Source organism: Phytophthora infestans, genomic scaffold (assembly GCF_000142945.1).
Source record: "Phytophthora infestans T30-4 supercont1.68 genomic scaffold, whole genome shotgun sequence".
In the NCBI taxonomy this organism is placed as follows: Eukaryota; Oomycota; class Peronosporomycetes; order Peronosporales; family Peronosporaceae; genus Phytophthora; species Phytophthora infestans.
This window is the reverse complement of record NW_003303691.1, coordinates 384,587-411,664: the sequence shown is the minus strand read 5'-3', so window position 1 is coordinate 411,664 and position 27,078 is coordinate 384,587. Positions and strand designations below refer to the sequence as shown.

The following is a 27,078-nucleotide window of genomic DNA, read 5'->3' as shown; positions in this document are numbered from 1 at the left end:
CGGGAGATGCACTACGCGGGCGTTTTGCAGCCGACGGATCCGTCCCACTTACAGACGGAAGAGGAGCAGAGACGCTGGCAGCATGGGAGGGCCCCGACAGGGGAGGAAGTGGATCCGAAACGGCAGCTGTCACCAGCGCCAGTCGTCGACGCGCCAAATCCCGCTCCGATAAGCCGCGATCGCGCTCCAGGACCAGCTGTTGCTGCTGAGTTTGAGCTGCGGCGAGTTGATCCTGGAGTTTCGCGGCGGTCGCATCGGCAGCCTTCAATTTGTCACCTGGATTGACATAACAAGTGAATATGGAGTTACTAGCAAGGGCCAAAAGAGGATCCACGTACTCGTGCGGCGAAGCTTGGATTTTTAGTTCTGTTTGCGCCCGCTTGGCATCCGCCCACTCGGTAGCCGCCTTGTCCCGGTGGAGTTCGCCGTCCGCCAGTTTCGCTTGGATCTCGTCGCGCAATTGAGTTATACGCACGAACACTTCGAGCGCGTAATCTCGCCCAGCAGACGCTTTTTCGAGCGACTCCTTGGTATCTTGCAACTCCTTAGAGAGTTGAGCCAGAGCTACATCCGGCGACGAGGGAGGTGGATTAAGCGCGGGAAACCCTCTACGCGCCGACTCTAAGGCGGATCCGCCATGGGTGGATCCCACATAGTCGTTGGTCACCACCTCCTCTTGGGTCAGACGCAACTCGTCACAGAGGCGGTCCAAGCTCGCGTCCGCGGCTGCTTTAGCAGTCTGAGAATCCTCCAGATCCCGCTCAAGGTCGTGGATCCGGGAGTGGAGCTGGTGGATCTCAGATCCGGCGAGCGCCATCTCCCTAGGGAGATGGTCGTTGTCATCTCCCATACCATCTCGTTGCCGGGAGGCGCGATCCAGCCGTCCGGTCAGGTCGCGGATCTCGACCGCCTGATCAGCCAACAAGAGTCGTAGGTCCTGCGACCGAGAGGCCGCACGGTGCTCCCACCCCTGGATCTCCATAGCCTGGTCATGGACCTGGACTCGCAAGGTTTGGAGTTGGGTGGCGTACAAAGATGCAGCTCGGTCGCTAACATCTTGGGCCGCCTGGAGCTCTGCCGTCAAGGTTTGCACCCGATCGGAAAGAGTTTGGGCCAGGGTACGCAGATCGGTGGGCGACATCGAAGAGGGGCTGACCGGAGGAGTGGTGGATGGAGCCTTGCCCGGCGATTGACTGGTACGCTTGGTGGGAGACATGTGTCACGAAGAGGAGAAGGCGGTTGTGGATGCTGGTAGTGCACGTCGGGAACGCTGTTGTGCAGCGCCGACAACGTACAGGAGGCGATTGTGGTGAAGTGCTTTCTCAGAAATAAGAGAATGGGCCTGACGCGGGGTCACTATCCCGAATCAGTGACAATTTCAAGTGATTGAGAGGATTTGGGGTTGTCTGGCACGGATGCAAGTTGCCTGTGGTGGATTAGCCATGACGAGCAGCACCCCGTATGAAATGACGATGGATCTGGTATGAGCGATGTACGAGAAGGCAAGATCCACCAAGACTTATCTCGGATCCACCCTTACCTGGATTCACTTAGATGGATATGGGATATACTATAGAAGAGTGGATCGAGTGTGGATCCTATGAAGGAATGATGGTAGGTGCCCTCTGAAGGTGGATCTAGTAGCCACGGCTAACAAGAAGTCAGGATCCACCGCGAGGTGCCCCGGATCCCATACTTCCGAGTTCGGATCCAAAAAGGGAGGATCCCGCAGAGAGGGACCTGGATCCAGGGTACAGAGATGATGGATGCTGTGGATCTCGAAGTTTCGTGGGAAAATGGAGATCACAGACGGTTGCAAGACGATGTTGGATGATTGGAGAGCCCAGATCCACGACGGGTGTGCACTTACAGTATAGTGGATCCAGCGACCTGGATCCGGATGAGTGTACCCATAATAGGGTGACCATAATGATTACGTCATGGATCCGGTGGATCTGAAGATAATACAGCTGGGATGATGGGTCAAGGGAAGAAGGGACATGCAGCCGGGCCTGGCAAGGGATTTAGCAAGTAAAAGACATAGAAGGTAGAAATCCAGGCAGGTATAGGCTTAAGTCTCAATACAGAACCTCATTTGCACCATAACACGCAAGTGCCTTCCTCCCCTCAAGAATCGGAACTCCATTGGCAGTACGAGCCAGAAGAAGGTTGGGAATTGCGAATCTAGTGTTGGTAGTGATAACTGGATAGTACATTGGCCAGATCCTACAACCTAGTAAGCTTTCCTATACACGTGCGGATCCGACAGGTTAACCGAATTTACTACTTGGTCGGTTACACCCTAGAGGCTCTCAACTCTCAAGATCCCGTCACAGGAGGCGGCAAGTACGACACAAAGGAACTACAAAGGCAAGGGAACACACCCGCAAGGCAACCCTACGGCTAGATCCACGATCTAGGCCCCGGATCCATAAGCTCGAATATTCGCTTAGGATACGGAACCATCCACGGACGCAGAGTGAAGATTTTCCACTGCTGCTCCACCCCATCCCCACGTCTCGCCAAGACACTCAAGCTTCACCACTTGAACTCTTCGGAAGTTACCGAGAGAGCAGATTTCGCCCTACCGACGGGTACACAAGGTGAGGAAAGTTCAGCAGAACACGGATCATCGGGGGACCCCCTCCGTTAGTCGGTGTCTGGGCGCAGTTGGTAAGTTGGATCCAGCAATCTCGCAGATTTTGCTGATCCCGCTACACCACAGCGGCGTGCGAAGCTCTTCGACGCTACAGAATCGATCAAGATTCTAAAGGGGTGATCGTATCCCCGAACACATCCGTGTACTACAAGCAGCCCACCGCTGGTCTTCGCCGATTCGAGAGTGCGAAGACTCTCAGGGGCTATGTCACTATGGTACACGCCACCCGCGGACCTCACACGAAGACTTAGTTCTTCCCCAGTAGGGCTCCCGCCCCTACTGGTCTCCGGTGTTCACCTGACACCGCGATCCTTGAGGACGGGCTTTGGGAAACTCCACCTGCGGTGTCTTTCCGCGTGTCAGTCATGCTTGAAGTGGCCCAGCTTCCTACTGCCGAATCAGTAAATGTCGCGCTGCTCGGCGGACCCGATCTCCATGGGAACGGGTTCGGTGGGGCTGGCCCAATCGGGATTCAATACAGAATTCCCTGTCACGCTGAGGCCACGTATGCGCCTGGCGATGGTTGTAAGCTTCTTGAAGGGCCACTTGAATCGCCTCTTCGAGGGTGCTTGACTGCACCTGGAACAGCTGAGTGCGCGCCGGGCCCACTCGAAGGCCGCTCATGAACACTGTCCCCTTGATGTGTTCATTGAGTGGGCCGCCTACTAGAAACGCCGTGAGCTCCCGCATCGCTTGGGACGTACTCGTGCAGCTCGCGGCTTCCTTGCTTGCATGAGAGGAAGCGCGAGCACGGCCGGTAATCGTAGCCCGCGGGAGGAACGCGGCTCGGAGCTGTTCGCACAGCTGAGCCCAGGATGTGAAACATCCAGGCGATGTCGCCTTCCGCGTGTACGTCCAACTCTTGACACGACTGCTAACGTTGGAGAGCGCAAAAGCAACGCGGAGTTGGTCGGTCGAGACCAGAGCCGCGTTCATCGCGAGCTCTACCTCTCGAACCCAGAAGTGAAGGCTCTCACCTTCCTTCCCTTCAAACGGTTTCACCTTCAGCCGTATTGGCTTCGGGTGTGGTGGACTTGTTTGCGCCGGAGCCTGCAGGTTTACCCGCACGTGTGCAATGAGCCCTCGCTTGTAGGCGTCAAACGCATTGACACGCTCGAGCTGCTCAGCTGGTGTTGACTCCACCAGGCTCTGCAGGGCCTCCATCCCTAAAATTCCAGCCATCTTCCGAACCGACTCGAGCTGTGAGCCGTTCAGATGGGAGAAGTCGTTACTATCCATGGCGGCTAAACTTCAGAGAGGTTCAGGTAGTCTACCTGCGTTGGCGTGGATTACTTACAAGTGCTATCAAGTGTGACGGGGTCACACATCACCTTGCGCTAGATGAAATCAGCTTCCGAGAGTATACAAGCTCTCAGTGAACAGTAGTTCACAGGTCCCTTTTGTCGAAGGGTGCGAAGTGACCAGCTTAAGGTAAGCTGTAAACTGAATGTATTTATACGTAGGCTAAGCTTGAGTTATATATACAAACTATAAGTTACTCATAGTAAAGCTATGTCATCAGCCAATGGTTGCCCTCTGACGACCCTGGTATCATGTACCAGGTATCCCGAAGTGTTGATGTGCCACACTTCATGTAACCAGGGGTACACTTGGGGTTACGTGTTTCGTTACAGAATCCACTGGAATTGTTCAATCAATTTCTAGAAGGAAGGTAGATTGCACTCTTCTTAATCGCCAGTGACCTCCTCTGTGGGGGCCAGTACACTACCTCGTTGGTAACAATGTCCTCATTTAGACCGCTGGGGACCGAAAGTTGGCAGCTTTTCGGATTCTTCCATTGTTAGCTGAGCACGAATTAATACTTAAAACAGACTGATATCAACATACTTGGAACGTGCATAATTCTAAGCCAGAGCGAGACTAGAACTAAATTCTCCAAATGCACCCAAATCCTGATCATCTGACAATACATGTTTTCTGCGCAACTTGTGACACATTTGGGGCTTGCCGAGGAGTATTCGTGTCCGGAAGGCCTTGCTTGAGAGGGACTTGCGGAGTAGATAGTAAATGTGAGAAAGCATTAAAAAGGTTATCTTGTCGGTGCAGTAGAACTTGCTTCATCCTAAGTCTCAATCCTGCATTCTCCATCAGTCTAGTCAATAAAGTCTTGGAGATTCTTCTTCCGAGGATTCCTTCGCAGGATTCGCCCACGCGCACGCAGACATGTCATGCTCCCCCCATGAAGCAATAATAGCTAGCACGGAAAAATACGGCGTATAGTAACCTGTTGCTGCGAAGCTCCCTTGTCCACAGTGACGGTGTCATTGTCATGGACCGTCAGGATAGGGAACGGCCCATCGGCGATGCGCTTGGCCTTTACACGGAACTACTTGGGGATACAGATCATTACTTGGTCTCCTGGCTGGTAGAAATGCTCAATTCTTTTGTCGTTTCCGTGATCTTTATCAGCTAGAATAGCGTCAAACCTGCGCTTAGACATGTAGCTTCAATTTGCGCTGTGAAATTGGCGCGAAATCGTATCTTGGCCAAAAATTAATTTGCCTCGGCGACGCATTGATAATGCTGTGGTAGCTAGCCTTGATTGCGAATGCTGCGTAGTAGATAAATTTTTCCCAGTCGACACCCTCGTGACACAGGATCACATGAACAATTTCCAGGTGGGCGCGCTCACATTTCGCGTTAGCCTGGGGGTACTTCGTCGTAATTGGCTTGGCCTTGATACCGTAGCTACGTAGCAGCTCCTGAAATTTCTCACCCGTGAACTGTGGTCCTTGGTCATGAATCACGGTACGTGGTCGCGGGTAGCGGCAGAGCCATTCACGGTCAAAGCTCTCCGCCGTCTTTAGCGCCTGCGTGTTCGGCTGCATCGCTACTTTGAGCCACCTGGTCGCTTGGTCGATCATCTTGACACCGTACCAGCCACCATCATAAGAACCAGTCAAATCAGCATGTACATCGTCAAATGAGTTCACCGACTTCTTACTGCGAGGTGGTAGTAAGCCGTAATCTTGCCTCCCGCCATGCAACTTGGCACTTTTACAGGTAATACATTTCTTGCCAAACCGGGAAATAGTAGCTTCCATATCGGGCCAGTAAAATGTGTGGCGCATCGTCTTGTACCTGGTGCTCACTCGCAGGGTGACCCAAATTCTGGTGGTACCACGAGATTAGATCGTCCCGAAGGGTGTCCGGCGCAATTACTCGTTTCTTGTACGCCACGAGCATGCAGCCTAGCAGGGGCATGAGCTAGTAGTCGTGATTGCTTGCGCCTGCGAGGCACGCGATTTTTATCTTCTGCACCATGTCGTCGGTTTCTTGATGCTGACGGATGACTGGGCCGTGCATGACGCATTCTGGCAGCTCCATCGCAGTGTAGATCTCGCCCCTCAGCGCCTTGGCCTCACTCGTAACAAATCGCATCCTCGAGAAGACGTCTGACCCGACGTTCTTGACCTTTTTAACGTATCTTATCGTGAGACGATATTCAGAAAGTAACAGCTTCCAGCGCTTAACCCGCAGGCTCGTCTCGGTTGGATAAATTAAATTCTTGTGGTCAGTATGGACCACGACGGTAAATCCGAGAAGCATAGTACAGTACTCACGCAGTAACTCGACGATAATCAGGAGCTCCAGTTCCATCGTTGTATATTTTAACTGATGCTTGGTCGGGCTACGAGAATAACACGCAAGGATCTTGACGCCCTGCATTATTAGTCCACCAAGTTGCGTACCTCTGGCATCGGCATAGACATCGAACTGCTTGTCAAAGTCTGGGAACGACAGCAATACAGCCTCAGCAAAAGCACGCTGGACGGCTCGGAAAGCCTCCGTGTCGCTCGGCAGCCACGTAAACGGTACCTTGGAGCTCGTAAGTCGGTGTAGAGGCTTGCACAGCGTGGATTTGTTCGCGACCATATCTCTATATTAGTTAATCATACCCAAAAAACATCCGAGCTCTTTTCGGTTGCTCGGCACGGCGATTCTTTGAATTGCCTGGCTCTTCTTCGCCTGCAGCTTCACGCCTTCGGCGGAGAGGGTGTAGCCTAGGTAGTCGACCTTCTTGCGCATGATGTGGCACTTTTACTGTTCAGCGAGACGCCGTACTTGTCCAGGCGCTCAAACACAATCCGCAGATGCTCGAGATACTCGTCTTCGTCTCCAGAGAAGACTAAAATGTCGTCCAAATGCACCACGACAAACACTAAATCCCCAAAACAAAATTCCATACAGGACTGGTATTCATCGGGGGCTGTAGAAACTCCCATAGGGAGACGTGTATATTGGAACTTGCCCCACGACAAGCAGAAGGCCGTGAGTGAGCGGCTTTTCCTCGCCAGGCGTCGGGCATAACACACGAGATTAGCGTCGAACGTTGATATTCACTTCGCCTTGGAGAGCCGCATGAGCACTTCCCCTATGCGAGGCACGTAATATGGGCTCCGTCGAAGCACCTTGTTCAGCCATCAGCAGTCGACCAGTAAACGCAGATAGCCGTCCGCCTTGACCAGGAAGAACGCGGGTGCTGCCACCTCACTGTCGTAGATCTGCTCCAGCACATCGGAGCTGACTAGATACTGGATTTTGTCCCTCGCTTTGGCCTCGTGGCTGCGCGCGACAGCGTACGGCACCGGCTTGAAGTCGGGTGTGATAGGTATCTTATAATGATCAAACCGCATGCGCCCAAGGTGGCCGTCATACAACTCTCGATACCGCACGAGCAGTTTCAGGTAGCGCTGGGCGAGCGGGCCCTTAAGATGGTCTGACAGGATGTGCCCAGGTTCGACTGCACTGTCGGCCACCTCCTTTGACTCATCCGGGAAGTCTTGGTCTTCCACCTCTTGGTCTTCCACCTCTTCGTCGGTCGCACTGGTAGTACCGTTCCGACCCGTGTTGAGAACGAGACTACACTCGTTCCACTGACAGCTGTGTCCTTAAAATTCAAAATGAGACCGAGGGCACTCATAAGGTCTTGGCTAATTACCATTTCGTCACCACTGTCCTTAATAACCTCAAAGCGATGCGTAACCACCAAGTCAGCCTTTAGTTTCGGGAAAACAAACTGTACCATGGTAGTACCGCTGCTAGTGACTAAACGAATCATGGTCTCGAACACGGTTGGTGATACAGCGATGAGCTTGCGGCCAAGCTGCACATTAGCATCGAGCGTTGCACCATTGATGATGCTCTTGGAGGCACCACTGTCAAGTAGCGCCTCGAACGTTGGTCCGCCGCGACTCAGCTTCACAGGAGCGCGCAAGGGCGCTCTCTTCGGTCGTGTCTTCTTCTCCACGAGGCCGACGAACTTGATTTCGTCTTCCCCGCTGCACGCAGGCTGCAAAGTCGTTGTGAATGCGGGGATACTGCTTCTTCTTCTGGCTCAATTTCTTCTGCATGTCCATGCGTTTGTGCTCGTCCTTCTCCTTCCTCTTCGGGGTGTGACAGTCGCTGGTACTATGCGAGGCTGCCTTGTGAAACGTACACCACATACCACTCTTGGGTCTGGCGTCGTCGCCACTACCGTGCTTCCTACTGTCCTTGGGGCAGCTCTTTGTCGAATAGTGACCAGTGTTCCTCTCACCACGGTGGTCCTTGTCTATTGTATTACGGCTGTTGCCACGATTCTTGTGGCGTATCGCTCGGCCTTCTCGAGGCACGAGAAGTACTGTACAAGCTCACTACGAGTGTCGTAAACATCACCCGCCGACGCCAACTTGTCCTGCCATGCGCGCAGCATCCCGTGCTTGAAACTTCTGCACTGCTGCACTTCGGGCACCTCCTCGGCGTCCAGTGGCAGCTCGGCGAGCATGCGGATGTTCTCTTTCAGACGCTGGAAGAGCTTCAGCATGGCCTCGTCACGCCGTTTCGTCATTGTCCACAGCTCGTTGTCCAGGTCCTCTCTGTAGTCGTGCGGGACCGTCAGCAGCCCCACATCCGTAAAGAAATCCTCGAAAGGCTTCGCCTCGTCGGATGCAACTTGAGCGGCCACTGCGACGTCAGCCTCGAGGTCTCCCTCGACGGACGCGCCGAGGCTGTGAGCCTTCTGCTGGTCTGTCCCTTGCTCCTTGCGGACCAGGCTCTGAAATTGCGCGCTCAACTTAAGCCAGTCACGCGGACTGCCACCACGAAACTTATTGATGTGGTGTAGGGATTTCCAGATTCGACCATACGCCAACCTACTTTAGGTCAAGAATCGGCTCGGTCTGATAAACCAGAGCTTAGGAGCAACGGATCACGGTAAGTACTCGGCGATCTGTCCGGATATGCTATCCGGATAGCCGCTGAGCTCAACGGTCGCCGGAACTCGGCTGAAGGGTCGGTAGAGATCCGAAACGACTACATTTCACTAGATATTTGTATGAGAAGCATAGGATTAAATAGGGGGAGCCGAAAGGGCTCCCAGAAGATAACAGAGCATAATTTTCCTAGTCCAAGACACGTGTACACTTTTCCGGTAAGTCCCTGCATAGGGCTGGATTATGCCTGCCGTCAATACTCGAGAGGCATAGCTTGTAGGGTATTGACTGGTAGCGCCAAGAGATTAGGTCGGTCCGGGTAGGACAAAGTCTCGCTACGCGCGAAAGAAAGTCCCGCATACTCAGCGGGCCGGTACGTCGGATAGCCCGGGTGCCGTAACACTTCTAGCTGAGCAGCCTCTGCGCTCGGTGACCTGTAAAAGCGCTCGCGCGCCGTCGTCCATCCTTTGGTGGAGGGCACAGGGTTGTGAACAAGCTCAGCCAAACCAAACTCGGCGGAGCCTCGGAAGTGATCTGACTTGGTTAGTCGGAACCGAGTGGAAACGAGCCACTCGTCTGTCCCGGAAGGGCCGGACCGCGAGGGGACCACCCTCTGCGCAAGCCATACAACCGCCGACCTAACTCGGCGATTCGTTGTGGTTTGTGTAAGGAATCCACATCTGACGGTATTTGTGTGTTCTATTACACCACATTAATCTTAACCGTAGCCGGCTCTGCGATCGTGTTAGCAGTTGCCGCGGCTACCACTAGCTGGTACGATACGTCCTTGTCCTTGTCCTTGCGTCCCATGCTTGATCAAACTTAATCCTCTTTCAAATTTGATATATCAAAATGACACACTCGTGGCTTGCAGAGGAGTGATCGGGTCCGGATGGCCTTGCTTGAGAGGGACTTGCGGAGTAGATTGTAAATGTGATAAAGCATTACAAAGGTTACATAGCCTGTGCACTAGAACTTGCTTCGTCCTAAGTCTCCATCCTTCATTCGCCATCCGTCTAGTCAATAAAGTCTTGGAGATTCTTCTTCCGAGGATATCTTCGCAGGATTCGTCCACGTGCACGCATGCGTGTCACCTGCGCAGCGCAAGTCGTATTGTGTATTTTAACCCTTTCGTGATCGCAAATCTTGGCGACTATGCTAAACTTTTGTAAAACGCGGCAAAATGCCGCGTTTTGAGGTGGGGATGCGCACTCCGTTCAAAACAGACTGTTTCAAAACACGATAGATTGCTTATAGAACGTGGCATTTTGCTGCGTTTTGCAGACGAGTCGAGCCACAGCAGCCGCGTCGCTGATTCGTCAGAATAAAGGTGCTCCACCGATTGGCGGAGCTCCGCCAATCAGAGCGGTCAAAAATTGCAAGCTCCTAACGTTAAGTTACCATCCCATGCGTTTCCGCACCATTGATATCCGATATGTGATTTGTACGAGATCCGTGAGCCGAGTATTTATCTTGTTCTCAGTATACATCGCTCTGGTCGAGGCGTCGAGCACACGGCTCTCGGAGCCAGTGATAGCCAGTTGCAGCTGAGACTATCCCATCACAGAAATTTATATTCAGCAAAATCACATGCAAATAAGATGCCGGATTAGGCTGCAAACAAAACGTTTTGCATTTCAATAAATTATACTATTGTAAGAGATACAAGAGCCGTTCATTTCCTGATTTGACGCCTTGAGCCCATGCCGCGAAAACGCGCGCTCGCAGAAGATCAACCTGCAAGAAAGCAGCGGCTTCGGCGGGCCCAAGCCCTCAGCGACAACGCTACCAAATTGTCATCGACGCTAGGCTTTACCGGTGTGTGAAGAGAGCTAAAGGCAGCTGGGTTGACGTCTAAGCTTTCAAGTGGCCTCCACGATCGATATCGGTTTGTCCTCCCCGGTTGTACTGGTAGCGGAAGAGCTGGCGTTGATTACCTGCTTGGAGAAGAAGAAGTATTGTGGCACTCCGTACAACATTGTGAGTAATACCTGCTCTCCAGCGCTTACAATAATGCTGTTGAATCAAAACATATAAGTACCGTTGTTGTAGGTAACCCTGATGTCGTACAAGATGTCGACGGACACGGACATGCAGATGATCATGCTTCTCACACTGCTCAAGTGACTGCAGGCAATGCCGACCCCGACGTATGGTGCAGAGATGGAGCTGCAGAAGCCGCCGCCACCCCCAGTGCTACTCCTCCCAGCACAGGTTTATCTATGGTCCCGGCACCGACTCAGTCGGCGCGGTGTGTGGTGATATCGTCAAAGCAAATGTACAATAATAGGAGCAGGAGAAAGCGCGAGTGCGTTGTCTGTCGCTATGACGGAAGATACGCGACATAGGTATCCGATTACTGTCTAACTCACACCGCGTGTCTTTGCCGAGTTGTGCACGGTGACGCTGAAACTCCGTTTGTCTGGCCACATAGCACTTGGACCTGCTGGGACATGTTTCACCGCTTCTACCTTCAAAGTGGTCTTTTCAACGAAAAAAGGAATCTGCGTAGGTCCTCAACGTTGGTCAAGCTCAAGGTTCAATGCAAATGCGTTACCCAACCAGTCGGAGACGATCTAGCGAGTCAACGAAGCCTATTAGATGAGAACCGTTCACCAGGGCAACAAAGTGAAAGCCGACAGCAACCTCAGCAGAGCCCACCGATCCAACAGACTAGAGTCGCACGACAAATTTTCGAGCAAACGTGAATATATTTAGATTAAACTATTGCCTCCGTTGTCTCTGTTCCTGAAATTGAGAGTATGCGTTCGAGGCTTGTAGTAGTCGAGTGTTAAGAAGAAATGAAATCTGAAAGTGAGTTTTATTGAGTTAGTTGTACTTGTCTTGCTTTGCTAGCTCCTTTCAACTTTCCTCCGTAGTCCTCCTAATCACATGTAAATCCATACACAAAATATACATTTCGTCGGCAACGCCTATATTCGTCATAGGCGTTGGCGACGAAAACCACTTGAGTTTTGTATGTGGACTGGATAGGGTGAATATATCTTGAACAAACTATTGTCGCCGTTATCTCTGCTCTAGATACTCTGTATTAGTACCGGTCACCAGGGCAACAAAGAGAAAGCAGATAACAACCTCAGCAGAGCCCTCCGAACCAAGAGAGTAGAGTCACACGGCAAACTTTTGCGTACACGTGAATATATCTTGATTAAACTATTACCGCCCTTGTCTCTGTTCTAGATATTCTGTACTATGCCAACTGCTGTGGTATTTCGCTCCCCAATGATATCGTCGTGGCGTGGGCCCGAGATGGTCTTGGGGTGTCGTCGTAGTCCGCGGGCTTCTTGTCCTGCGGGCCTGGGACGTGATTGGCGCCCATCCTGTCCTTGGCCTCGAACTGGTTGAGGTTCTTGACTTGATTCTCTGGTAGACCTTGCTTGACCAGCACTCATTCATTGACGCTCTTGCCGTCGGTCTTGAACCCGTGCGTGCTGACCCTCATGCGCACGAGCGAGTGCAGGCGCTGGGTGCTGCCGCAGATGACCAGCTCGAACGTGACCACCTACGGCGACTCGCCGCCGGTGTATGCGGGTTCTACGTCCGCGGGCAGTCGCTTGGTGTACGCGTGGTCCACGCTTGCGGGTGGCAGCTTGGCATACACGTTGCCCACGTTCGCGGAAATCAGGTTCACGTACGAGCTGCCATAGAACACCTTCTTCTCGGGCTGGGCTAGATACGACAGGAACCTGTCCTTGCCCTTGTTGTCCAGTGTCTTGTTGAACTTGACGTCAGCGTGAAGAAGCCCACGTCCTCGCTCGTCTTCGGCCACTTTCCTGCCTTATCCCCGTGATACTTGCCTCAACGACCGTTCCAGCATCAGCACACTATCCTCTCCAGTCACTGGACTGTCGTGTACATGTAGATTAAGATTGGAGGAGACTTCCAGCTACCCCGTCTATACGTGATTTTTGCGAGCCTCCACTTGGAGCAGAATCTTCTTCGGCAGGAATCGCGATGGCGAGGACAATAGCGAGACGTAGAAACGATCAAACGTACTCTCGGCATCATATACAGCAGCTCTTGTACGGCCTGTTTTGTTAATTCATCAAACAGGAAATCGTTTAGAAGAACTATTGATGCACGCTGAAATGGTAAACGCGACGAAAGTGGCGTATCAAGAGCGTCTCCTTGGCTCAAAAACACTTCGTGCAGCCTTAGTACATGCGCTCGCAAACAATGAACACCTCGAAAAAAATCTCCGGTCGTTTCTTGATTCCTAAGCATTGGCGTGCAATCGTCTGAATCGCAAGCTGCGCTGCAACATTCCCCAGGCCAGCATTAATGTCAAGAAATACGTCGTCTTGATGCACAGCTCCAATCATTTGAATCACGCTTGATATAGCGGCAGGCAGCATCTCACCTGCGTTCTCATCCGTATTTCCAGCTTGTTGACGAACGTCCGCGGCCGAAACGTTGCTGAAGATATCGCGGATGTACGTGCGCTTCAGAGCACGCAGCCGGTTCTGGACAGAATGTTTACTTCTCATGGCCCGCGACACCTCCTTCCATTCTACTCGCTTGTGTTGGGATTCATACTCGAGTGCAAGCGCTACAATTTGTTTGTCTTGTGCGTCGGTGAAGTTGGTCCGCACAGCAAAACATACTGAGAGAGAAGGCATGCATCTAACCTAGGAATACTATAGTTGATACCAGCACGATTAGTGGATCTGGGGCTGAAGCCTCGACCAAAATTTTATGATAGGTCTTAGGATCTGCTAGCCTTGTTTACAACACCTTTTTCTCTTGCGTTTCATGCGGCTACCAGCCGAACTGCAAAAATGACGCTATACTGGCCGAAAAAGATACGCGCTCTCGCGATATTCACAACTCAGTTTCGCCAGTCGGTACAAAAGGATCTATCAGAAGCCGTGATTCGAAGATCTGATTGGCAAAAACAAAACAAGGTGTGGATTTTGTAGAACGCGGCAAAATGCCGCGTTTAAAGGGTCGTTTTCCCACCCTCTTTTGAAAAACATGTCAAACGCGGCATTTTGCCGCGTTTGACCACGAAAGGGTTAATGCGTTTGTCCTTTCCACTTATCCTAATGCTTGATTTATAATAAATAGAGGTCATCTTATTAAATCGAGGTCTATAAAAAGTACAAATCGATCTAGCTACATGTAGACTGGCTGACAAATCGAGTTACGGCACCCAAATCGACCGCTCGGGATCTAGCAAACACCAAATCCGCATAGATATCCTGTACATCGACCCTTTTTGCCGTTTTGAAAAGGTAATTCGATCACAGATAAAACAAATCGATGCCCGTCTCTTCCCATCTCATTTTTACGCGTGGTTTTATGCTCCGGCCATGCTCGATCTATGATATAAAACGGATGGACATTCCATCTGCAAAGCACTAAATAAGTAACGTTAAAAAAATGGGCTTACAGACACAAACTCATTTCATCCGTTACGACAATTATCTGCATTCTGTTGGACGTATCTCCTCTGAGCTGTTCAATTCTAAGTAAAGAGCTCTAAAGCACATCACATTAGCTTACAATCACTAGAAAGTGCCTTTCATTATGACATCCAGTCATATATTTCGAGTCCTGGACATCGAAACGGCAGCATTCTACAGCTGACTCGGCCAACGAACTCCGGTCACAACGATTCATGAACATATCGCTTGACAAAATACCTCTGCCGAGTCCACCACTGTTCCTATCAGTTGATCAAGTGCTCGCCTAAGAACTCTTAAGGTCAGGTTCTATGACGTGATAGTGATGACTTGCTTTAAAAATGACGATTTCGTTGTCACTGTAACACAGGCAAAAACCGCAGTTGTTTGAAGGGGGTAGAGTACATGTAGAATCGAGATACTTGTTTAAGTTTTCTGCTAGCCTCGTTCACGTGGTGTGTCTCACAAGCCTGCAAGCTGCGACGCTTGATTAATGCACCCAGCACTGAACGCCAACCTTGCCGTCACTCTCACAATTGACCCATTTGGCGGTGGCCCGGGTCGTCGCAAAAAAGGTCGCCAATCTGACTAAAATTTGTTTTGAGGGGTTGCATTGAAAGATCTGACGTTTTGGGCGACATACCAGGTGGTGGTGGTGGCTCGACTCAAACGAAACCCAAGCGAGATCTTGCACAATGCCACAAACCTACACCGCTGTAGCGAGCATATGCTAGGCTTGGCGAAGCCGAAGTCAAGCGGCTGCAGAGCACGTTTCGCTCACCCGACTCGAAGTGGAAAGGGTCAGAGCACGACCAAGGGTCCTTGGTCTCATCCGACAAGGCGTTCCCAACGCGCAGATCCGAGCTATGTACGGTGTAGGCGGGTGCATGATAGAGAGACTGAAGCGGATGATAGCAGACAAAGTTGATACTCTCCACACAAGGCGAGTCCATCGATCCTCACCTTCTTTTCGCCGGTGAGCGCAGCGACAGCAGCAGGTTCTCCAAGTGCGAGAACGCCGTCCGGCGACCTCTCTTCCTGCAGCTCTGTTCTTAATTGACGGATCGAAACTTTTATTTTGAATGTGCATTTGCTAAGCTATCTTCAGTTTAGCATATGTATTATCTTAGGGTTTTTGGGTGCCGGGCCTTTATGGTGGCCCGCGCCAGTTCCGGCACACTATGATTAGTAATATACCCGCAAGTCGAAATTTAACGACAAATTATTGGTGGGCTAAACCGAGTACGCAATCGTCAAAAAACATAATATCGTATTAACAAATATTAAGATAATATTTAAACAAATATCATTTTTGTCTCCTTAGAAAATATTAGGTAATATTTTTTATATTAGCTGGTTAACTTTGCCAATTTTGGAGCTACATGTATCATTTACCCCTGACTAAGAGTGACGGCAAGGTTGGTGTGGTGTGTTGACACTGCTGAGCGCATTAATCTAGCGTCACAGGTTGCAGGTGCACGATGTAGACGGACAAGAAACTTACTTAAGTGGGACATATCATATTATCATCTAGTTTAGTATTTCTCAAATTTTCGAGTTAATATTGAAATACTATGTTTACTTTTAAAAACTGTATTTGTATTGATATTTTAAATTAAAAATAGTACTATTAATATCAAATTTCTTTCTACTGGTCAAATCTCTTTTGCTTTTTTGTGCGCTTACAACGCATGTAGATCCACTAACATGGTCTTACACTTCTTGCAGATACAAGTACATGTACGAACCTGTTTACCCTAATCAGCTCTAAATAACACGCATACCAAATCCAGTAAAGATGTTCGACAGCATCGAGGATGCCCTGGCATTAAATACACCTTAAATATCGATATTGCAAAAACAATTCAAGAATTATGTAATTGTGACAATATTGATTGGGAAGGCCACCTCACCGTCAATCTAATTAATATACTCCGATCCCTGGTATTGCCCCTCCATTCAGCATTTTTTATTTTTCCTCGATTCAATCGTTTTGCAGCTTTGACCTCATGGACTATTGGTTTCAGTAAAATTACTGAAATGACAGTTTTTACGTCGATTAGCTAATAGTCGATTGATAATTCTGATGTCCCGCATCCCTGTCACAACGAAATTATGGAGACAAATGCGTTTCCTCGTTAAGAGCCATTCATTTCCATATTGCGAGTACTGGCTTGCTTAGTAGCAATTGCGATCACTGGATTTGGAGAGATATTTCTTGAGCGTGAAATTGATACACATGCATTTGAGAGTCATATGGTAGGCGCAGCAACACTTTCGCCTATTGCCCGATCATCAAACAGAGTTCTATGAATATTGCGCTGTACCGGAAGAGATACGCTTTAGTGACTTTCGGCAAATCCTCGCAATGACGTATGGTAAAGTCTACGTCCAATCCTGCTCTCGCCTTTGGTAAGCTGTCGCCGATTACATTCCGAGCAAATAGCACGTTAATTTGTTCGATTGTGGACAGGTTTTTGAGCACCGTGTACCTAGCCTGCACTCAGCAAGCAAAATTCGCTGGTAGTAAGCATGCTACCCAGGCGATCTACAGCCTCGTTATTCTGCGTCCGCGGATCGCAGGCGGGACGATGACGATTCCTCTCAATTTTACTGTGAAATTTGCAAAAATAAGGAGTAGGGATGTCTACTACAACACCATTCGGCTTACCCACGGTTCGAGCAACAAAAAACTTGTTCTGCGCGCCTCTGGTCCACAAGAACGAGAACAGTGGGTAGCTGCAATCGCAGCAGCATTGTCAGTATATCGTAAGGCTGATGAGCACGCTACTCTTCGGGCCTTGTCTCAAAGCGATGTAAAGGCGTCTACTTCAGCCAGCGGACCAAGCCAACACACATCGACATATCCGCGAAGACCCAGCGTTAGCCATGCTACTCCAGCAAGTTCGCTTCGGCGGATGGTTCGACGAAATCTGCCTGCAGCCATGCAGCTCTTCATTTCGGTCGGCCAGATGATTGCGTCTGCTGGCTAAAGGCCACGATGCGCAACATATCAATCCTGCCTTGTGGATACCACAGCATCTCGAACCATGAGATAGATACATGCTTTAATTAATGAAGCAACATGAATTTTTTCATGGTGTTGACCCAGAAATACAATATATGGTTGTTTGCATCTAGTCGGCCGCAGCGACGCCATGGCGACAGAGATGTTTTAGCTTTTAGGTCAGACCATTTCGCAAGCATTCATTCCTTTCACCGTCATGCAGGTTAAGAGTCTTCATAAGACCTCGTTCGTCTAGCTTCGAACTTGTTGTTGATCAAACGCCAGTCGATTGTAACAGTCGTGATTTGCACCGCGGGGTATCGGCAATAATTCGTGAAATTAACGCTTTTCGTGTGAAAAGTGTTCACCAAGAGAGTTTTATAATCAGAAAGTGGTCAGGAAACAAACAGCAAGCGGTGCCTACCTGCTTGGTGGCAACACGGTGCTCTTTCGTTACCCCGGCAATCCCCACAAACGGTTGATATCCTGTAAAAAAAAATGCCAGAGTCGGCTAGCTTTAAGTCTCGAGCTCAATCCAGGTTTATTTTAGTACAGCAATAACAACAACATGCCTTGTAAAAAAGTATACACTGGGTTGCTACATATCGTAAAATTGCTGAACGTATTGCAAGCCGCATGTCGTCTTCATTTTGTCAGCTATCCAAGCGCGTGCTGCAGTATCTTCGACATGAGCATCCACATCGTCTATTTCCCTCCATCGGTCGAAGACGCAAACTCCCAGGCATAAACCTCGACGGAAGATCTCAGCGGTGATGGCGCGTGGTTAGCCGCAAGGTGTTCCGATGCACACCACACACTACTCGCGAAAACGACCATACTTCTGTCGGCCAGGGTAACCTCTGGGGAGCTGCACAACGGCCGTCTTTTTAGCTTATTTTAGCGAGCCAACAGGTTGTGCCTCATTGGCCACGTGTTCACGCACGTACGTCACGTGTGTGCTCATTTTAATATTAAAGATCCCGTTGAAGACGAAAAGCTTCTTTGCTGGCATCATGCGCTTCCAGACGTTGTTGCTCGTCCTTGTCGCACTAGTCATCGCCCCGTTTCAGGCCCTGTCTCCACCCAGCGAGTCCAACGTGCCGTTCACTCTTCGGTACGTCCCGGGCTTCTTTAAACAAGGTACCCCGTCCGTGGAGATTCCACCTTCAAATTCAAGGCATCTCGGGCTACTTGACAACGTCACGTGGACGGATGTAGACGCCTACATTGCTGCACGAGCCGCTCAAGGCGTGGACGTCAAGTTGTTCCTCTTCTTACGTCATGGAGAAGGCCTCCACAACGTCGCCGAAGCCACTTACGGCACCGAAGCCTGGGACAGATTCTACAGCAAACTAGCGAAATATACTGACGCCAAGTTGACGAAACTTGGGATGCAACAGGCTGTCAAAGCGTCGGAAAGGATCGACGAGGAGCTTAAGAGAGGACTGAGCCTGGAGGAAGTCGTGGTTTCCCCGTTGGAGCGTACACTACATACGGCAATGATCGCGTGCCAGAATCACCACGAGATCCCGAAGCGGTCGATGGAATGGCCCCGCGAGACCATCGGCGTCTGCACGTGCGACTTACGCGGCACCATCTCCGCCAAGGCCGAGCTGTACCCAAGTATCGACTTCAGTGATATCTGGAGTGATGCAGACCCGTGGTGGACGCCTGATCATCGTGAGACCGAGCTGCACATCAACGACCGCGCTCGCATCTTCCTGAACCGCGTCTTCTACGGTCACAAGTCAGTGCGTGTTGGTGTGGTGACGCACAGTGGACTAACCACCGCCGCGATGCGTGTCATTGGCCATCGTAAGTACAGTGTTGCGACGGCGGAAGTGATACCGTTCCTGCTTGAAGACACCACGGTGCACACGATCCTGTCGATCTTCTCTGGTAAAGAAGACATGTAGGTGGCATCAGACGTCGACAGCAGAGTCACCGGTATAACTAACAGGTTGCCACAATACTATGAAGATGTGGTGTTTACTGTAGCGCTACATGGCCAAACTGATCGGGAGACGGGGTAAGCTGCTCGAAGTAATTCATTTGATGCTACTGGAAACTCAAAATATTATGAAACGATGAACGTCGATTAGAAATTGATCTCTCTCGCGTCGCGTGGATTGATCTCGTCGTGATTGTCGACGTTCTTAGTGGCTCTCTTTGATGGAGGAGCGCTCCTCACCGGAAAGTGGTGAGGAAGTGCATAGCAGAGCGTACATACTGTCGTGCACGCCGCCGATGAGCGCTGCTGGCTCGAGGTTGATCTTCGCTTGAACGATGTTGAATCACGTCGATTGGAGCAAAAAAACTCGATGCGCTAGACGCACGCTGAAGTAGAGGGATGACGTCGTCCAGGCGATCGGTCGATGAGCTGACGGTGTCGATGCTCGACTGAACAAGACTCGTTTCCAGTTGAGCTCCCGCGGCCGGTTTCTTCACCGGTTCGAAACAATGTAATGCTGCAGTTTCGAATGATGTCCCGGGTGAGGTGTCGAGGACCGTTGCGGACGGACCGAGGTTCTGGGCTGCTGCCATGGCTTGTATGATCCCGACCAGCCACTTTTCGCGCTCGAGCGAGTCGGACGCGCGTATGACGAGACACTTGCGCATTTTGCCGTAGCGGAGACGGATGGTGTTGCGTGGGGCTTCCTTGCGACAACATATGACAAGTCTCACGCTGGAATCGATCGGAATCGTCAGATCCCCACCAGCGATGCGCGGGCGATGGATAATGAGGTTGAACGCAGCTTCGGTGGGGTACCTGGCGTCGACTACTGCGGCGTGTACCAAGTACACGTTGGTGAGGAACCTTCAGCCCAAAGAGAAACCCCATTAAGATATTTGAAGCCTGCACGTGACAAGTACTACATGAACTTACCAGAAGAGGCCGCAAGATTGAACATGGAATCTGCCGGTGGTCATCGAGGTTGCGATGGCACTGTAGTGGTTATGAACTTACGTTGTAGATTTTCGTTGGATTCGTGTCTAAGAGAACAAATTGGAAAGTGTCAACATGAACTTTGTACGTCTAAGCTGGACGAGCTGAGAAAAGGACTCCACCTGGTTTTGCCCTCAAGTGTGCAGACCAGCACAGTTAGGCTCGACGAAATCAAGTGCTCATGTTTGAATCGACAATCTACCAGTCATTGATTACGCTTAGTACAAGATAATGCTGAAGAAAGCTAGTTACTGTGCATCTGCTTAAAACTACTTGAACCATTAGCCAATGGTATCAACCAAAGTCTTGGACCACTTGCGCACCGTCTTGTCCATCGCTAGATCCACGAGGCTGTCAATCGGGTGGATGATCAATGGAATAACTCCCAGTCCAATGGCAGTAGGGGCCCACCGACGCACTACCAGTAAGTTCTTGGTCTCTTGCTGCACCATGAGCACGCTCGTCGCAACCTGAAGCGTAAAACTGCGTTAGAATCAGACCCCCCCCCCCGGTTTATCCTCGTGCTGAGGAATCCCCTACCACTCGGTTAATGGTGAAGCCAGGAATCACGACGCTAGCCATGGTCTGCCACGCTAGTGTGTCCACCGTCGCGTCCGCAACGAGAGCATTGCGTTTGCGACGAGAAACTTGCTGCTCCACAGCTTTCACATGCGCCTTGGTGGCCTTGTCAAACGTGTCCCCCAAAACGTATCCAAAAGCGACAAAGTAGGAGGGGACTACCATACGCGGCACAATGGGGCGGAAGGACTCGCCTAACTCATTCGTATAGCCCAAGTAACGCACCAGCGAATCCCGCCAGATATCAGGCTGCACGTTGTCATTCATAGTATTTTAGTAATTTAATACGTCTTGATTTTAAAATTACTATTTTTGTAGCCTGTTAGTTTGCCCAATAGCAATAATTGGTCGTGATAATTATTTTCAAGTCAACGTTGAAGACGCGACTTTTGATAATTTACTTGCAACGGCTGAGAGAACTTTGAGACTCTGAGTTCGTTGGCGCAACAGAAACATGGCGAAAGGGTCGACGGAGGCGCAGGCGAGATCCCAACTCGAGATATTATACGAATTGGGGATATTGTTGCGCAGTTCGGATGATGAAGAGCCCAGTCGAAGTGAGAGAGAAGAACGACATGATGCCTTCTTGGCAGCTCTACCACCTCCTTCGGTTTTATTTCCACAACAGTCGAGGATGCTGCAGTCTTCGGTAGGTGATTCGGATGCTAGCCAACGACCTGGTAGTGAATTCAACGAAGGAGATAGCAGCGGGATATCGTCTTCAGGGCACAGACAGCAGTTCAGGCCTCGACTTCGTTCCCGTCTGCGTTCATCTGATTCTTCGTCTTCATCTTCAAGCTCAAAGTCTATTAAACAAAACCGTCGCGCGCTACGCATGTGGTTTCGGCAATGGAAAATCTTCATCAGGTATCGGAGAAAGAAAGCTCGATACACTGCAAGCGCAGATGCGTTTTTGAAGCAGAATATTATGACAAAGTGGGCTTCTTTTCTGAAGCAACGGAGAAATGAACATGAGAAGCAGCAGTTCGCTGATTCGTGGAAATTATCTCGTGCGATTTCACGCTGGACTCTATGGAAACATCGATCCTGTGCGCTGCAAAGGCTACTAAATTTGGGTCGGAGCTCCTTTGTGGGGCGGTTAATTCAGCAGCGAGTTTGGAGGCGCTGGATCCAATTCACCAAACGGAGGAAGTATACTAATATTGTTTTAGCTCAGCGAGCACTTTGTATTCATCATCGACTGGTGCATTTTGCGTGGACTGAGCTGCGTATTCACGCGTTCCGAGCTCGCCAAGATTCCCTCGCAGTACGCAGATGCGTGACGGCTATGCTTAAATTGTGTGCAATTCAGGAGCGACAACGCTCCATGTGTGTACAGTATCAGCTGAAGGTTAATCTTAGACGGAAGCGTGAACTGCTTCAACGATGGAGGGCGTTCACGTATGCGTCAAATCGTGACAAAAAGCTGTCGTGGAGAGTGCAGTTTGATGTGAGGCGAAGGAGGTATTTTTTGTTGTGGTGTGACGTTGCTCGAACGATTAATCACGTAGAGCGATTGCGCTCAAATATCATTTATCGAGAACTCTGGCAGCATTTTTTAGCGTGGAAATCAATAGCAAGAGCTTTTCAGATTGGTGATCAAGTGAGGAAAACTCGTGAAAAACGTATTCGTCGAGTATACTTCACAGCCTTCAAGAACAGAGTTGTATTTAGTGTTTACTGCAAATACGTACATACGATGCTCAACCATCGTCGTCTAGCTGCAGCTGTTAACTGTCTCCGCGTCTGGATAATGGAGAGAAGACGCTTGAGAAATGACATTAATCGAATGCGAAAAATATGGCAGAAGCGTCTCCTTCGACGCGTTTGGCTCGACTGCTGGGTTATAGTTCACCGCACAAGATTGGCACTGAAGCATTCATGTACAGTTCTTACAGTACGATATTTCGAGGCCTGGAAGCGGTTCCGACGTCTCCAACAGACTAGTTTTCTTCAGAAAGAGCGAGCAAAAGGTCTTCATGGGAAGTTCTGCTGCAAGTGTGCTTTTGAAGGATGGAAAACCTACTATAAGCTGCGTTTGGAACACGCTCAACGACTTTCCAAAGCTCAAGAACGCTACCGACTCCATTCACTGCGGCGAGGTGTGATTTCTCTGTGGGATTCTGTGTATCGAAACACTCAGAGCTCTCTTCGAGCCCATCAACTCCGACAAAATATGCGAATTTGCTCAAAGAAACGACATTTTAGAGCATGGTGTTCCTTGACACAGTCGTGTAAAAGAATGTTACTGAAGGTACACCATTTACAACGCAGTCCTGGATTCCAAAAATCGACCTTCAATCCGAGTCGGCGCGCATGGGATCGCTGGGTAATATACGTTGCTGTATGTCGACAGCGTCTTCGCTGTGAGCGCCACTTTCTAGAGCGTAAGAAGCGCGAAGTATTCCATGTGTGGCACCGACAAGTCAAAGTGGAGTCTCGTTTGTGTGATATTAGGTTTTGCAGACGCAGAAGGACTATGGAAGGTTACTTTGGTCACTGGAAATCTCGAGGGGAAAAGTGGAAAAAGGTCGAAACTATAAATGAGTTAGCTGAGAGGGTCCATGAGCGAAAACTTTGCACTCGAGTCATTCGAGGTTGGCGGTTTAGCTCATCATACCGCCGTCGTGTACGTCGCTGCGGCGAAGCAGTAAGTTATCAGCGTGAACTGAAGCTACAAAAATTGTGTCTCTTTCAATGGCGAGACGAGTGTGACGTTCGTCAGAGCGTATTCAGACTTAGGAAAAGTCGAGAGCGCCAGCTAGTAAGGACGTGCTTCATCGGTTGGCACAAGCATTCGGCGCGGCAAAAGGCTTTCACTTTAAAGCTAATTTACTTCCGAAAAGTACACGGAATATATCCAGCCTCATCAAGTGTGTCGTGTGCCTGGTGTCGCTGGAAACAGATCTGCAAGAAAAATCGATGCATAAAGGTCCTGCACAAAAGGACCCAGTTCCGACAAGCTCGACGCTGTTGGTCGCACTGGAGAAATTTTCACAATGCTTGTTGTATTTTGCGCATCTGGCGTCATGTTGCGCTGGCGGTATCAAAAGGTAACAATAGACTGGGAATGCGCTTACGCGGCTTTCGAGAATCACGGCTCCATCAGCTACAACGAAGCACGATGAACGAATGGAAATGTCTTGTTGCAAGAAGGAGAATTCTTATGGAGAATCAATCGTTTTGGAAGCATAAAGTACATCGTGAGCTGGAAGAATTTGCGCTAAAGGTGAAGAAGGCGGCGCGATATTGTTTGAGTATCTGGTTTCGGAGGTGGTTTGTTAGCTATAATAGCGATAGCAACCTTGCCAGGGAACATTTCAGCTGTCGTCTCATTTCAAAGGTGATGCTATCATGGTGGAAAAGTACCATCCATTCCAAGCAAGAAAAGGTATTAGTTGATGCGCAACAAGCAATGGGTAAGCTTTCGTATTATCATCCTCAACAAGAAGCCTACGCGATCCAAGTGAGGCGAAACAATAAAAAGAAAGAAAAGACAAGAGTGATCGCAAAGGATTCTCCGATCGCTCGGGCAAAGTCAATGCGAAGAATGCGACGGATGCTGGACCCCACCGAGTACGCGAGTTATTCACGATACTATCAGGAAAGTGGCAGGGAGGTTCTGCGAAGCGAGTCTTTCAATGGGACAAGTAGCAAACGTCGATTAGCTCGCGTGGTTCGAATGGATGGAGATAACAGAGTGCGCACTACTTTTGATCACGGAGATATGGAAGAAGAATCTGTTTGCAGCTCAAAGGGCGAGTCCCATCGTGATAGATCGAAGACTAGCAACAGGAAAGCACAGCAACCAGGTTTAGCTGCTTCTAGCATTAAAGTGAGCTTTGACTCTCCAATATTCGTCCACCCTGCTACTAAGCTCAAAGATCATCTCCACCGCAACGACTCTTCTGGCTCAAGTCACGCGCATCAATTTATCTCGAAGGGACCAGAAAATGTATTACCTCTTTTCGATGATGAAGTGTCGGCTACCGGGACTGATAAATTCCAAAAGCAAAGTGATCATACTGTCACCGCTAAACGACGGGTTCGATTTTCTCCAGACCTCGGCTCTGAACAAAGCCTGGAAACATTTAAAGGCTCCTCTATAGGCGGATCCTCTTATCCGACGACCCAATCAAGACACCAAGACGAGCTAGAAAATTTAAAAGCACCAGATGCTGGCTCACATAGGTGTGAGCACGGAGTTCGTGCTGCAAGTAATGCTTCCACAACCAAGTCTCAGCCATCGCTCCGTTTAACGTCAATTACTAAAACTGAGGATGTGGACTCACGCCAGAAGCCTCAATTGACTAAGGCCCGGAAAGCAGCGCACAAAAAGCAGATCAAAGTGGTGAGTTCCAGTAACAACGAAGCAAGGTCACTAGCAGACATTTTACGGCTAAGTAGGGGAGTTGCAACTGATCACCCTGGAAGTGGAGCTCAAGCTGCCACCCATGAGAGCAGCGACAATTTCTGGGATGCGTCTATGGTGAAGGAAGTGGTCGCTTCCTACGTTGATAGTATCATGGATCAGACAACCAGTGTTGAATCAACCCGAATCCGCGTGTGCTTTCGAATGGCTCGGGATTTGGCACTTTTTCAAAACGATTTTTACATCGACGAGCTGCTGAAAGTGTGCGACACCAGCTTCAAATGGAAGTACAACAAAGATAAGGACGACGTGCAGATGAACCTCGAGCTCTTCCTGGAGCAGCTAGTCGACAGTCACCCGGCATACAGAACGTATAGTCTTCGACAAAGCAACACTGCTCCGCTTTGTGCACTGGACTGGCTAGCACAACGCCACTTGCGACCCCATATTGAGCAACGGAAAAGAGCACGAATTTGCCCGATAAAGTCAAAGACGTTCTGGATTTGGGAATCTATGCCCCGTGACATGGACGTAGCCCTGGAGAAGTTAATCCCTGCTATCAGAAAATACATGCGCGTGCTTGGCCAATTTTTTCTACGCCAAGCTGTCCAAACCTCTTCAAAGACAAACAAACCGCGGGATTATCGGATGAGTAGCAACTCGTTTATCAGCCTCATGAAGCAAGTTCGTGTCTTTCCTCAATTATTTCATCGCCGCGAGCTCGAACAAGCTGTGCGTCTTTCGTGCTGTTCTTCTCCCGAGACTGAGGAGATAAATTTTCCAGAATTTATCGAGACTCTGATGCGTTGCTCCTGTGATCTTCGTTGGGGTGAACTCGATGGAAGTGCAAACTCACGCGAGAACAATGGAGATACTGTAGTCGTCATCAAGTTCGTTATATTAATCTTCGCGATGGAAGGTCAAGGATCGGTGCTGAAGAAGCGGAATGAAGATGTCAGCGCAATTTTAGGATTTTTAGGACAACAACACAAGAAAAAACAAACCGAGAAATTGGATCGCTTCCGTAAAATGCTGGCGGATAACAAAAGACGAAGCCGAGCGTCTAGGAAAGATCAGGTTCCTTCAGTGTGGAACGAGGTGCGGCTTCACTTTTCTCCATTGAGCTCGCCAACCAGGTCGCCTGCTAGATCACTTGGTACTTTTGACGAGTTGACCGAGTCGTGGGACGGTGGTTCTCCTCGCCGAGCCACGGCAGGACCGTTGGTGTTTGATGCTCAGACGAACGAGGCGTTCGACGTCGACTTACCTCTATCTCTTGCTGACGCAAAGAGTTATCAAAGTGGCCTGCACTCACTACCAAATATGGTTGATCGTACTGCCAGCGATGTTGTCAGAGCTCGCTTGTGCTCACAGTTGTCAGATAAAGCACGCTCGTCGATGCTCGAAGCTGGTATCTCTGGTGGTGCAAGTTGCCACACCCTAACTGACACTGAGCCGGCTCTACATGTAGAAGAAGTGCCTACATCAAAGGAATATAAAACTTCTACAACCAACCACCAAGAAGGAACCGACAATTCAAAAGACCCGAGTAGTGTTGAAGCAGCAGCACATGTTGATGAAGCTGTAGATTGTGATCAAGTACACCAATTTACAACTCCACCGCTATCAACAGGTTTGGTGGAGCCGATGGAGAGGGACGATTTTCTTCGTGATATTATGGATAGCATCGGGGATGTTGAGCTCATACTTAGCCAACCGAGGTTTCCTGACGGCAACAACTCGAAGTTCGGTAGGATTTGACGACCCTCGCGGCTTTGATAATTCTACTCACAATTCTGCTTTTTAGGCAGGAAACAACCTCCGAGAACGCCACTGGGTTACTGGACTCGCGATATGTTTCATGCCGACTCGA

The 27,078-nt window shown here is 49.9% G+C and overlaps 3 protein-coding genes across 3 annotated transcripts; 2 read left to right on the top strand and 1 right to left on the bottom strand.

The window, feature by feature from the left end:
• Positions 1–17,943: 17,943 nt before the first annotated feature.
• PITG_18076 (phosphoglycerate mutase family) lies at positions 17,944–19,223 on the top strand (the record flags this gene model as incomplete). Its single annotated transcript, XM_002997661.1, has 3 exons — positions 17,944–18,077; positions 18,220–18,250; positions 18,285–19,223. The coding sequence occupies 3 exons, from the start codon at positions 17,944–17,946 to the stop codon at positions 19,221–19,223; spliced, it is 1,104 nt and encodes a 367-aa protein (XP_002997707.1).
• Positions 19,224–19,494: 271 nt separating this feature from the next.
• PITG_18075 (uncharacterized protein) lies at positions 19,495–21,100 on the bottom strand (the record flags this gene model as incomplete). The annotated part of the gene is made up of 4 exons (XM_002997660.1): positions 19,495–20,125; positions 20,276–20,301; positions 20,578–20,724; positions 20,795–21,100. The coding sequence occupies 4 exons, from the start codon at positions 21,098–21,100 to the stop codon at positions 19,495–19,497; spliced, it is 1,110 nt and encodes a 369-aa protein (XP_002997706.1).
• Positions 21,101–25,730: 4,630 nt separating this feature from the next.
• On the top strand, positions 25,731–26,379 carry PITG_18074 (uncharacterized protein; the record flags this gene model as incomplete). The annotated part of the gene is made up of 2 exons (XM_002997659.1): positions 25,731–26,293; positions 26,376–26,379. The coding sequence occupies 2 exons, from the start codon at positions 25,731–25,733 to the stop codon at positions 26,377–26,379; spliced, it is 567 nt and encodes a 188-aa protein (XP_002997705.1).
• Between the last annotated feature and the right edge of the window lie 699 nt (positions 26,380–27,078).